We start from the raw sequence: 10,994 nt of genomic DNA on the forward strand, positions 1-10,994 counted from the left end.
TGACGTAGAAAAATCTGGGGAAGCCACGTGAGGGATCTTCCAGAAGCTTTCTGGTGATTTTAGAAGAAGTCTTTATGGAGAAGGTTCAACGGGAATGCTCGGTAGATGCGACCTCGGGAGATTAGAATTGATGTCATTTCCTCCAGATCAAATTTCATGCAATATATACATAGACTACAAGGGAGTATATAGTAGAGATGAGTAGTACTGACTGATGAACCATGTCTTTGATCATTGAGAAACACTACCATCCTTCAATTAAATAGTAATAATTAATTAATTATGTAATCCTCCTCGTTATCTCATATCATGACCCTTTATGTCTAGCTCAACTATATCATCAATTTTCTCTTTGCCCCAGATAAAACCTCAGCGCACCTTCTTGCGCTATCCGACTTCTTGCCCAAAATCCACAACGCCCTAATACACTCATCCGCCTGCGCCAACCTCTCACCCACGTCACTCTTCGCCTCAAACATCCTCAAATCATTTGCCTCGCCCATCCAATAAATCGCCGCTTTTGAGAACGCGCGTTCCAGGATCACCGTCCACGGTTCAGTCAATATCATACTCTCGTTGAGCGCGTGGTGAAACTCCGAAGGCTGTGGTGTACTTGTTGTTGTCACGCGTGCGAGATCAGAGAGCTCTTTAGCGCTGCGCTCGCGGACACGGAGGATCCATTTGCTATTTGTGCGGCTTTGAGTTTGCGCGGGAAGACCAAGAGAGTTGCTGTCGACCTGAGATACTAGATCGGCAAGGAGGAGGACGCCGAGATGCATGGGCGCAGAGATGCAGATAAACCAGCTTTGGATGCGGCCTGGGATCGAGTCATAGTTTTCAAGGAGCTCTCTAAAGAATGTTCCACTGCCAAGTGTTAGACAAGATTGTAGCTGGCAAAAGGGCTCAACTTACTGAGTCATGTTCCAATACCGATAGACTCTCACAGACCGTTCAATAATTTCTTCCACCTTTTCAGGACTCTCGCCTTGTCGTAAAACAGTCTGGAGATAATGGACATGCCGGAACATCAAAACCTTGACGGGCGCAGATCTCGCGACGGCCTCGGCAGCCTCGTCGTAGGAACATGGCCAATGTACCACCAGTTTAGGCTTCTCCAAGCTATCTTGAATGAACAGCGGTACATTCCAATCCTTATCGCCTGTTGCGTCGTCATGCTGACTGTTGGCATCTACTACCACCACCGGTCTTTCCGCCATGGATGAACTGACCGTATCGAGCATGACAGACAGCCAATAAAGAAGACTGATTGTGCTTTGGTCTTCGGTACTCATCAGGGACAGAGTGACTGGTCTTTTGTTCTTGCGCGTCTTGACTATGCCCCGTCTTTCGGCATCGTAGCGGTATTTTAAGACATGCATTTTTCGAGCTGCGCGTTCCATATAGATTGGAGGACCATTGTTCTCGATAATATCGGCGATTTCCTCGGATAGTGCGTCTGCATCGAAACTCCCACCTAGAGGAACAGATGTGGTCCAGTCGTTTGCCTTATCGTCTTGTGAGAGTGGCTTCTGGGTGAATCCAAAGATCATCTCTGCAGAAACGACTCGGAATGATTCAACATCAGCAACGTCGTCGAGAGCCCTACGAGCTTGATCCCAAAGATTTCGCTGAAGATGACGACCAAACTCTTCATTTACATCATCCATGTACTCATTCAGCGGGTTCTCGTTGGTGTCTGCTAGGGAGGCGTACCGTTCTTTCTGACGACGCGACTCTTGAGCCCACTGTGTGGCAAATGCCATGATGGCTAAGTGGTAGGCTTTAGAAACTGCTGCTTGTTGATGTTTGGATATGTGTATGAGTTGTGCAGACTGAGCTCCACGATCGACACTCAACGTTCGACGAAGCACTCTATTTGACCATGAAGAGCCCCATTCTGCTGAAGATCTGGGCATGCTTGGGCCTTTCGAACGCCCAAAGGGGCACGTAATTTCGTTAAGCCAGCATGTTAGGTTGTGCTCCAGAACGTCGTGATAGATATGCAGGAGATTTGATGAGATGAGCTGGTTGTTGGATCGGGCCATCATGGACTGATCAAGTGAGAAGGACGATAGAGAACTGTGGGAACTGTTCTGGGTATCGCTTCCGGCTTGGGATACTCGTCGACGCTTTGTTCGTATGTTACTGTCGTCGTAATCTACTGAACCACTGGGATTGTATGGTGAAAAGAAAGATTGTTCAGGTTCGCTTATGTTGACCTCAGGAAGGTGTGTGAGTGGAAAGACGTCGATCTGATCAGGTACGGCAGTATCTGCTGTCTCTTTGAAGATATCGAATGGCTCCGATAAACTATCTGACGGTATGTTGAGGTCATTGATGTTGACTTCGCAGAAGTTGGCGTCTAGAGGATTGTTGTTCGGGTCTCCAAAGTCAAAGGGTAAAGAGTCGAGTGGGTTATTCAAGAACGAGGGCACATTGAACTCTTGTGATCCGTTATGTACATCCGAGAAGTCGAAGACTGGTGGAAGTGATTGAGACACGTATGATGCTGCAGTTGACTCAGCGCCGACGCTCGACGTTGTGGGCGATCGACTGGCCCCTGAGGACTTTCGCCTTGAAGGGATGATGCATTCTATGCTGGACTCTCCTCCTGCAGCAGCGGCCAAAGCATAGGACACCTGGAGTTGAGTCCATGCCCAGTTCATGGTGCACTTTTTGTGAGTTTTGGTACAATAAGAACAGGGCGATGATTGAACTAGCGGTGCTGAACAGAGTGTTAGTCCATAATTTGAGTATAGGAACAGCTGGCACTGACGCTTCTCTCCAACGATCAACTTGCCGTCGCGTAGAGGATCCATATCTTCTGGATATTCCAGAGGCGGGGCATCGCAACCTCGCTTGGACTTTCTGCATTGATCGCAGGCATACTGTTGTCTCTTCATTCTGTTGATCCGCTGATAGTACCTCACTACAAGTTAGTAGAAAAGATGGAAGTTGTAGGAGGACAAGATACGGACGAGGGAAGAAAAAGAGTGGGCGATCCTGCCAGTTATCAGGTTCTGAATTCTACCCCAGTTCTACGTTACCCCCACATAGAGCCAACTAGTTCCGGATCCCCGGATTTCACCTGGTTAGACGAAGTTGGGGCTTGAGAACTCAGGTTTCCCCGCGTTCTTTGCTGTTTTAGTTTAGTTGATGTGTGGATTTGTGAAGACATTGGGCAGAAACTCTCGTGGTTTTTTTTGTTTCGTTAGCCTTACTTTGGAGTCAACAGCCATAGTGTTCTGCGTGATTAGGTATATGTAGTTCAATTGTTGTAATTGGATTAATCCGTCTAATCTAAACCTACTAAATAGTATCATAGCGTAACTACAAGATTGACTTATAAATCTCAGTCTCAACGTCCGTCCAAAGATCCAACACTTTGCTATCAGCGAATGGTAGAATTTGGGTACACACGATCCCAGCAACACCGTGCTCACGATCTGCCCACCACCAAAGATTCGCAAGTCCTGCCCACTGGACGGTGCTCTTCGACCTTCCAGTTGGACCGCCATTTGTAAGCATAAAAGTCAATCCCCAGCCCTATTCAACAGTCAGAATTGTTTACTAGAGGAAAAAGCAATGGTCATACCTGAGGAGGATCGCCTTCGACCTCGTACAGCTCTTCAATACGGTTGGTAAGATCGGGCTTTGCAGCAGGAATAACTTGACGAGAAAAGTTGGGGAATTTCTCAACGCTGTTGCTGAACATGAGCTCGATTGTTTCTTGTTTCAAAACTCGATTGCCTGTCTTTGGGCATGCTCCACCGTTGAGAAGCATTGTGAGTACCTCTGTTCAAGTTAGCGGCGGTTACTCTAGTGTTGATGTTTTTACGTACTTCCATACTGCTGCGGTTGTGCAAACATGCCAGCACCTCCACTGTTAAAGATGGAAGACACTTCAGATTCATTGTTTGGATCAATGACCAGAGGAAGGCGCTGCAAATGATCCCGAATGCGAAGTTTTCCGTCTGGATCTCTTTGATGCATATAAGCTAGCTTAGAACGCATCGACTCGTCGGGGAACATGGACATGTTCGTAATGCCCAACGGCTGGAAAACATGTTTCTGTAGGTAGTTGTTCAGACTTAGCCCACTAACACGTTCGACAGCCATGCCGGCCCAATCGATGCCCGTCTGTATATGTTAGCAGGCTCTTTGCTGAAAACAACGATGACTTACTCCATATTCCCAACCTTCGCCGGGTTGAAAGAGGAGAGGAAGCGAGATTATATCCTCGATCCTTCCGGAAAACTCATCTACGCCAGCTGGGTGAGTCCAATCTCGAAGTCGTTCATTGAAGAATGTGTAGCCAAAACCAGCAGTGTGAGTCAAAAGCATTCGCAACGTGATCAAATTCTTCTTCTCTTCAAAGGTTCTGTCAGGTTTCAGAACTTTGAGGCTTTTTAGCTCCGGTAAGATATTCTCAGTGTGTTCACCGTCGTCGAGCTTTAGCTTTCCTTGTTCTACAAGCTGCATGCAAGCAATGCCTGCCAACATCTTTGTACAAGAAGCGATCCAGAAGATATTGTCAAGAGTCATAGGCTCTTTGGTGCCTAAGCCCCGTGTGCCTGTCGAGTGAGCGAATATTTCGCCATCGCGATCGACAACTACAATTGTTGTGCCGGGAATGTTCGTTGTCTGATCAGCACAAGCATTGTCTATAATAGACTTGATCTTGGATGTAGCTTGGGCGTCGAGAGGCATGATTGCTGGAAGTGAGTTTGCCCAGTCAATACAATGTTTGGGTTCATGAGGTATTATAAAGAGTGAAGCGGTGTATATATACAAGCTAACTATGCAACTCTTAGATCAAGGTTCGACCTACGTATGTATGCTACACGACTTCATTGCTACCCAACGAACCACAGGTAGACATGTGACTGCGAACAGACACTGTCACCTTTCAGCTACTGCAGCCTTGTGCATGTGCCGGCAGGCATAGAGACCATCGGCATGGGCCATGGGCCATTGAGCATTTACTTCTTTGTTCTGTCCTTGATATCGGCACAGGCCTCTAGTTATAAACCCCGCATCACACATCGTAAAAGCCAACCTTGTTCAGTAAAGCGTCGATCATTTCCTCTTGAGTTGCGGAACCGTGTCCGCAACCCCAAAGAGCAGCAATGCACAGACTTGGACCCTGGACGAGTGCGGGGTAAGTAGAATCAAGAATCAAGGTTGTTGTTTTCAAAGACCCTTTCTCTGTACCTTTGGTATCTGTAAGGATCAGGGATTTTGCCCAACCTTAAATGTGTTTCCTTTTTCCTTGTTCAAGCATGATGACTCGTGTTTGCCATGTGACTCTGGTGTTTTCCGCTTAGATGCTTGGCAGCATAGAAGCTCAGTGGAATCGACCCCATCTAAAGACTAAAAAGCCAACCAATTATCAGCGTACAAGGTGAATTTTAGGTGACATCTTTGCTGATGTTCATGGTATTTACATGAAAGGTGTAGAATATAGACAGGCCTAGATGCAGGTACAAGCACATACGACCATAGGTAGTGGAAAATACGGGATCCCGTCCGCTCTCCCATAGTCAAGCCACTAACCGGCGGATTAGTAGTTGGGTCGGTGACGACCAGCGAATCCCCGCTGTTGTATGTTTTTTGCCCTTGTTGTCTCTGACTCCATTTTTGCAGGAGACTTTGCTATCAAGCAAGACACACGATTTGCTATTGTAAGCTTGTAGAAATCCTCTGGCGATGAATCTAATTTGTCATCTCTGTTAGTAGTGTACAAAAGTCGCAGTATCAGTTAGAACCCCTGAAGAGTCATTTTAGTTCTCATGTCACGTATGTTACTCTGGATATTCATGTAGAGGTAAACCATTTTATTCGCAATGCAATAATCAATCTAGTTACTCCGTGTAAATGATCATTTTTCCAACGGCCAGCGTCAGAACCGTCTGTTAGCAGCAGGCTCAGACTCGTTTTCCCAAACTCCAAAATCCAATACAAAGGAAAATACAAAAGAAAAGGTGACTGTGACTATTGTGTCACCTTACCACCACCGGCTTAAGCCTTGATGATGTACTGGCGCATGCCAGAGTTCTCGGCCTTGCCAAGAGTCTCGATCTTGAGACCGACCGCGTTGGTCAGCTCATGGATCTCAGCCTCGCAGCGCTTCCAAGATTTGAACATCTGGTAGACAGTGCCAGCCGAAATCTTGATGTTAAACTCCTCGCAGAACATGTTCTGGATGGCGGTAACATCGAAGTAGTGCATGGCCTTGGACATCTTACTCTCGACTGTCCAAGCAAGTTTGGGGTTAGCCCCTTTGATACCAGCATGGCCCTGGAGACCCTGAAGGTAGTTGGTGAAGAAAGCATCGTATTCTTCAGTCTGGTAGGCAGCATGGGTGTTGCTGGCTTCAGCACCGGTTGGACCATCCTGTCCAACGATCAGACGATCATTGGCAGTGAGATGGCCCTTGAACTCGATGCAGCGATCCTTAGCCATACCATCGGGAGCATTATAGAAAATGCTACCAAGAGAGAGGAAGAGGCGAGCGACAGGGCGAGTCTGCTTGAAGTAGACATCGCCCTGCTCGAAGCTGCCCCAGAGCCCAATGCACTTGACACCAGGGAAGGTGGCTTTGGCCTTGGCGATGTGCTCAACTAGAGACTCACGAGAAAGGTCGAGAGCGACGTAGACGCATTCCTTGCCTTGAGCAATGAATTCTCGGACATAGGGCTCGAACTTCTTGCTGTTGGCGGCACCGAGGTCGATGATGTGAGTTCCAGCCTTGAGCTCACTGACCACCTTGGCAGCGGTGGCCTCGATTATGGACATCTCGTCGGTAGTCTGGTAAGACTTGTCAGCAATGGCGTTCCACTTATCCATACCAGTGGTGTAAGCAACTTCCTTGGGGAAATCGCCCTTACCTGTAAAGGCCTTGGGGAGTTGGTCGTCAACGAAAGTGAGGTTCATGGTGCTGCCTCCGATGTCGATGACTTCGCAGTCAACGGCGTAAGCGGTAGAAATGAAGAGAGACATTTTGTCTGATTTCTTGTGGGTTGTGAGTAGGAAAGTTAGGTTGTTAATGAGGTTGAGAGTCGTTGAGTTGCGAGAGTAGTTGTTGTGATCTTGGTAGTTTGTTGACTTGTAGTCAGAAGGTTTTTAATGAGGAAAGAGAATTGGATTTTGAAGGGGGGAGTTTTGAGGTATTTATACTCTGGAAATTCTGAACAAGTTGGATATCTCAATCGTAGTGATTTTATGGACATGATCTGTGTTTCTGGAGTACAGGAGGTTGTTCGTTGTTCTCAATCCTGGGTTAAACATCAAAGCTCGTGCGTGCGCTGGCACAAACCATGAAAACAAAGGACAGTGCTATGTTTCTACTAGAACAGTAACGGTACGTCAATGGAAAAGCTTAGGCAATAAAGAAATACCGAAATACTTGCATGTTTATTATATCGAACAACAGAACATAGAGGCCTGTTGTATTGGCTGCAGTGGCTGATCGAGCCCCTTGATAAAAATTACCAGTTTTACTCATAGGATACCGGCAAGGTTCCTTTGATCCACCCACCTAGTACTAACAAAGGAATCATCTCATCTGTACCTGGCATCTGACTGTGAGATGGTTGGAGTGTTGAGATACAGGCTCAATTGACATCCAGATTTAATCATTTCGACTTCTAATAAAATATCACAGGTGATAAACTTAAGCAGATTAAGCTAGTAGTGGTATGTAACATAATTATAAAGCCTAGAAAATCGAGAACCACAGACTGCGAGGCAAATTTGCTGTCCTGCGGGTTCATGGCGTTGAAGAAGATAACCGGCCATTGCTTCTGGTCAGTATCTTGGAGTGCGGGTTGTCACGAGTGCACCTTGATGCAATTTAATAATAAGCCACAACAATACACCTGTGGTTCATCATTTAAAACAGAAGCCACGATATAACATTATGCAATGCATATTGAAGCAATTGTTCACGGGGACCGTCATTGAGGATTTGCAAGGGACAACTTGGGCAACTCCCCAAGATGCCGAATGTCTTTGTTCTTATTTCGAAATGTTACACAAATAAAGAAAAAATGGATCAATTGAAGGTGCAGACCAACTCTATCGTTATCTGTGTGGGTAATTAGGTAGAACGTACAGTGAGCTGAGATTGCCATAGGTCTCGGTCTTTTACTTTCGCTTTTCTTATTATAGATTAAGATTTGTAATACATCTTCGATAGCTGTTCCTCGATGCCACTGTGGATGAATCAGCGGCCAGATGTTATATCCTATATCCGACAGTCTGTCATCCTTCGGTGAATTGAGCCCCATGTTAGTCAAATATGGAGTTGTGATGTGGAGCGGCGCATCATAGTTCGGCCTTTTGTCCCTGGCTCCATTCGAATAAGCCGAGACTATCAACACCAGTCTTGTAAGAAGTCAAGTATATAAGAGGAATTCCGCAAGTTGATTCAAGCTTGGAATCATATAGCACGAAGAACAAGCACTTTTGAAAGCCCATTTCTCCCCAAGCCACAATTCCACGAGTCAAAACAAAATGTCTCGCTACGCAAAAGACCAACCCAACGGCTTCAATAATGCGATTGAGAGAGTTGCTATCGTTGGAGTGAGTTAAATTAAATACAAGGAGTTACAAATTCGTTTACTTGGACTAAGGAACTAACCCATCAATCCAGGCGGCCGGCACTATTGGAGCATATATCACAGCTGCCCTCCTCCAGACGGGAAAACACACTGTCACAGCACTCACCCGCGAGGATAGTACCAATAGACTCTCCAACGGCGTTATTCCCGCATACATCAACTATGACGATGAATCCAGCATTATAACTGCCCTCAAAGATCAGCAATTCCTCATTATTACCATGGCACCCACAGCACCTCGAGACACCCATAGAAAACTTGTTCAAGCAGCTTCTAAGGCCGGTGTACCGTACATAATGCCCAATGGCTTCATGGGAGACATCGAACAGGTTAAACTTGGAGAGGACATCCTGCTTGGGCCTGCTGCCAGGGCAAACAGGGATGAGATCGAAAAGCTAGGCTTGCAATGGGTCACTATTTGTTGCGGCTTCTGGTATGACTACAGTCTTGCTGGTGGGGAGCAACGTTTTGGCTTTGATTTAGATAATCGTTCAGTCACGTTTTACGACGATGGGGAAACCAAAAACTCTACTTCCACTTTGTCGCAGGTTGGCAGGGCCGTGGCAAAGGTTCTCAGTCTGAAGGTGCTTCCTATCAACGAAGACGATGATAGCCTTACACTTTCAAGCTTCCTGAACAAGCCTGTCAATATCAAGAGCTTTGTTATCAGTCAAAAGGATGTGTTCGAAAGTGTCAAGCGAGTCACTGGTACTTCCGATGTTGACTGGACCATCACTTACGAATCAACCAAAAAGCGATACGAAGAGGGCATGAGCCTAGTAAAGGGCGGCAATATGGTTGGGTTTAGTAAGCTTCTTTATGCGAGGGCTTTCTTCCCTAAGGACCCCAGTGATCTGTCAGCAAAGGCACAGAATGGCTTACTTGGTTTGCCGGAAGAGGGTTTGGATGATGCCACGAAGGCTGGGATTGATCTGGTAAAGGTTTTGCAAGGTCGTGCTGAGAGGATGGCGTCCTGAAGGCCAACTATGGATGATAAACCGCTACTTATGTGACACTGTACTACTATTATTCTAGCAGGTGACAGACTGGTTGGTGGGACAAGGGATCGTGGGTTGAAGAACAACGTTGTGTACAGTCAATAACGATAGCTGTGTATAACGTTTTTATGTATGAACAATATATTTATTCTTCACGTCAAAGGAATCCTGACCTTACGGTCTCGATTTACTTTGCACTCAATTGAAAGAGCCACCATTCTGTAACCAGTTCGCGCACTCTTCTCCAAGTTCCTCCTTTGCCTTGTCCAAGTATCTCTTGTTGTCCTCCTCAGACAATACATCCTTCCATCGTCCATTAGAGCCTTTGTGCACAAAATCCTTAGCGCCATTCTCCCATGCTACCGCAGCCTGAGGTGGCGCAGCCAGTTCTGCATGTTCCTTCATCCAGTCAAAAGTACTGTGCTCAACAACATCTTTGAACTTGTCCTCGGGCATATCCGGAGTTTCGAGAAACTTGGCAATCTTGCGAACCTCGCCGTCAAGGTCTTTTTTGAGGTCATTGAAGTGAACCAGCATGAGGTTAGACTGATCACGGCGCTCCCACCATCCTCGAATGTGGCTCCAGAAAGGCCAGCAGATTGTTGGACGGGTATCGTCTTCAATAAGATCAATCAGCATGTCTCGCGGGTTCTCGCTAGGACGTTGGAAGGGAGTCACCCCAGTGTTTTCGAAAAAGCTGTAAAAGGTGGGGGTTGCAGCGTAGAAGTGATGGTGAAGACTCCAGATCATGTCACGGCCATCACGGGCGATGAAGATGTACTTGACTTTAGGGTCCCACACGAGACTATCAACGGGCAAGTGTGTCTTCATAAACCGCCTGTGTGTCTGCGCCTCAACCATGTCAAGCATGACCTCTCTGGGAACAATGCGTATATCGACCCATGGAGATAAAGCGCCTGCTGCAACAGTTGGATCACCTTGATGAATGAGCTGAGATACGATTTGTTGCACCCACTGGATTTAGTGATTAGTTGCTATAATAGACTTTCGAGGCGATGATGGATATCATACTGTTGTTCCTGATTTGGAGTAGGTTGCGATGATGATATCGTCTGATCTGAGCTTTACATCGTTCCAGACTGTAGAGTCCATGTGATGGTTGTTGACCTCACGGGTCTTTTGAGGTATCTTGTTAGCGTCGTCATTCATAGTAGCCATAGTGATGTTGTTGTGGGGATCAATGGTGATGAGAATAGTGTTTTTATTCAAAGGAAACATATCGGCCTTTATAACCTCATGTTCGACTAAACCTGACATCACAACCCAAATGTTGGTTTTCGTATCATGGCTGAGCAGGATCCATGCAGGTCAGACAAAAGGATTCGACCCCTTGTTAGTGTCGGATGTCGGA

At 46.5% G+C, this 10,994-nt stretch overlaps 5 protein-coding genes across 5 annotated transcripts; 1 reads left to right on the top strand and 4 right to left on the bottom strand.

The window, feature by feature from the left end:
- Positions 1–148: 148 nt before the first annotated feature.
- EDB82DRAFT_460351 (uncharacterized protein) lies at positions 149–2,970 on the bottom strand. Its single transcript, XM_065607867.1, has 3 exons — positions 2,777–2,970; positions 913–2,725; positions 149–864 (listed from the first exon to the last, which is right to left on the bottom strand). Exons 1-3 carry the CDS (start codon positions 2,901–2,903, stop codon positions 333–335), a joined length of 2,472 nt encoding a protein of 823 aa, XP_065464698.1. The 5' UTR covers positions 2,904–2,970; the 3' UTR covers positions 149–332.
- A 292-nt stretch (positions 2,971–3,262) lies between these two features.
- On the bottom strand, positions 3,263–4,789 carry EDB82DRAFT_497901 (beta-lactamase/transpeptidase-like protein). Its single transcript, XM_065608560.1, has 4 exons — positions 4,186–4,789; positions 3,843–4,140; positions 3,596–3,795; positions 3,263–3,546 (listed from the first exon to the last, which is right to left on the bottom strand). Exons 1-4 carry the CDS (start codon positions 4,708–4,710, stop codon positions 3,331–3,333), a joined length of 1,239 nt encoding a protein of 412 aa, XP_065464699.1. The 5' UTR covers positions 4,711–4,789; the 3' UTR covers positions 3,263–3,330.
- Positions 4,790–5,781: 992 nt separating this feature from the next.
- On the bottom strand, positions 5,782–7,446 carry EDB82DRAFT_161936 (uncharacterized protein). The gene has a single exon (XM_025734226.2). The coding sequence runs from the start codon at positions 7,000–7,002 to the stop codon at positions 6,022–6,024; it is 981 nt and encodes a 326-aa protein (XP_025585054.1). The 5' UTR covers positions 7,003–7,446; the 3' UTR covers positions 5,782–6,021.
- A 1,071-nt stretch (positions 7,447–8,517) lies between these two features.
- On the top strand, positions 8,518–9,601 carry EDB82DRAFT_545135 (uncharacterized protein; the record flags this gene model as incomplete). The annotated part of the gene is made up of 2 exons (XM_025734227.1): positions 8,518–8,586; positions 8,657–9,601. The coding sequence occupies 2 exons, from the start codon at positions 8,518–8,520 to the stop codon at positions 9,599–9,601; spliced, it is 1,014 nt and encodes a 337-aa protein (XP_025585055.1).
- A 219-nt stretch (positions 9,602–9,820) lies between these two features.
- Positions 9,821–10,801, bottom strand: EDB82DRAFT_545136 (P-loop containing nucleoside triphosphate hydrolase protein; the record flags this gene model as incomplete). Its single annotated transcript, XM_025734228.1, has 2 exons — positions 9,821–10,597; positions 10,655–10,801. 2 exons carry the CDS (start codon positions 10,799–10,801, stop codon positions 9,821–9,823), a joined length of 924 nt encoding a protein of 307 aa, XP_025585056.1.
- Positions 10,802–10,994: the final 193 nt, after the last annotated feature.

Source organism: Fusarium venenatum, assembly GCF_020744135.1.
Source record: "Fusarium venenatum strain MPI-CAGE-CH-0201 chromosome Unknown EDB82scaffold_2, whole genome shotgun sequence".
NCBI classification, from domain to species: Eukaryota; Fungi; Ascomycota; class Sordariomycetes; order Hypocreales; family Nectriaceae; genus Fusarium; species Fusarium venenatum.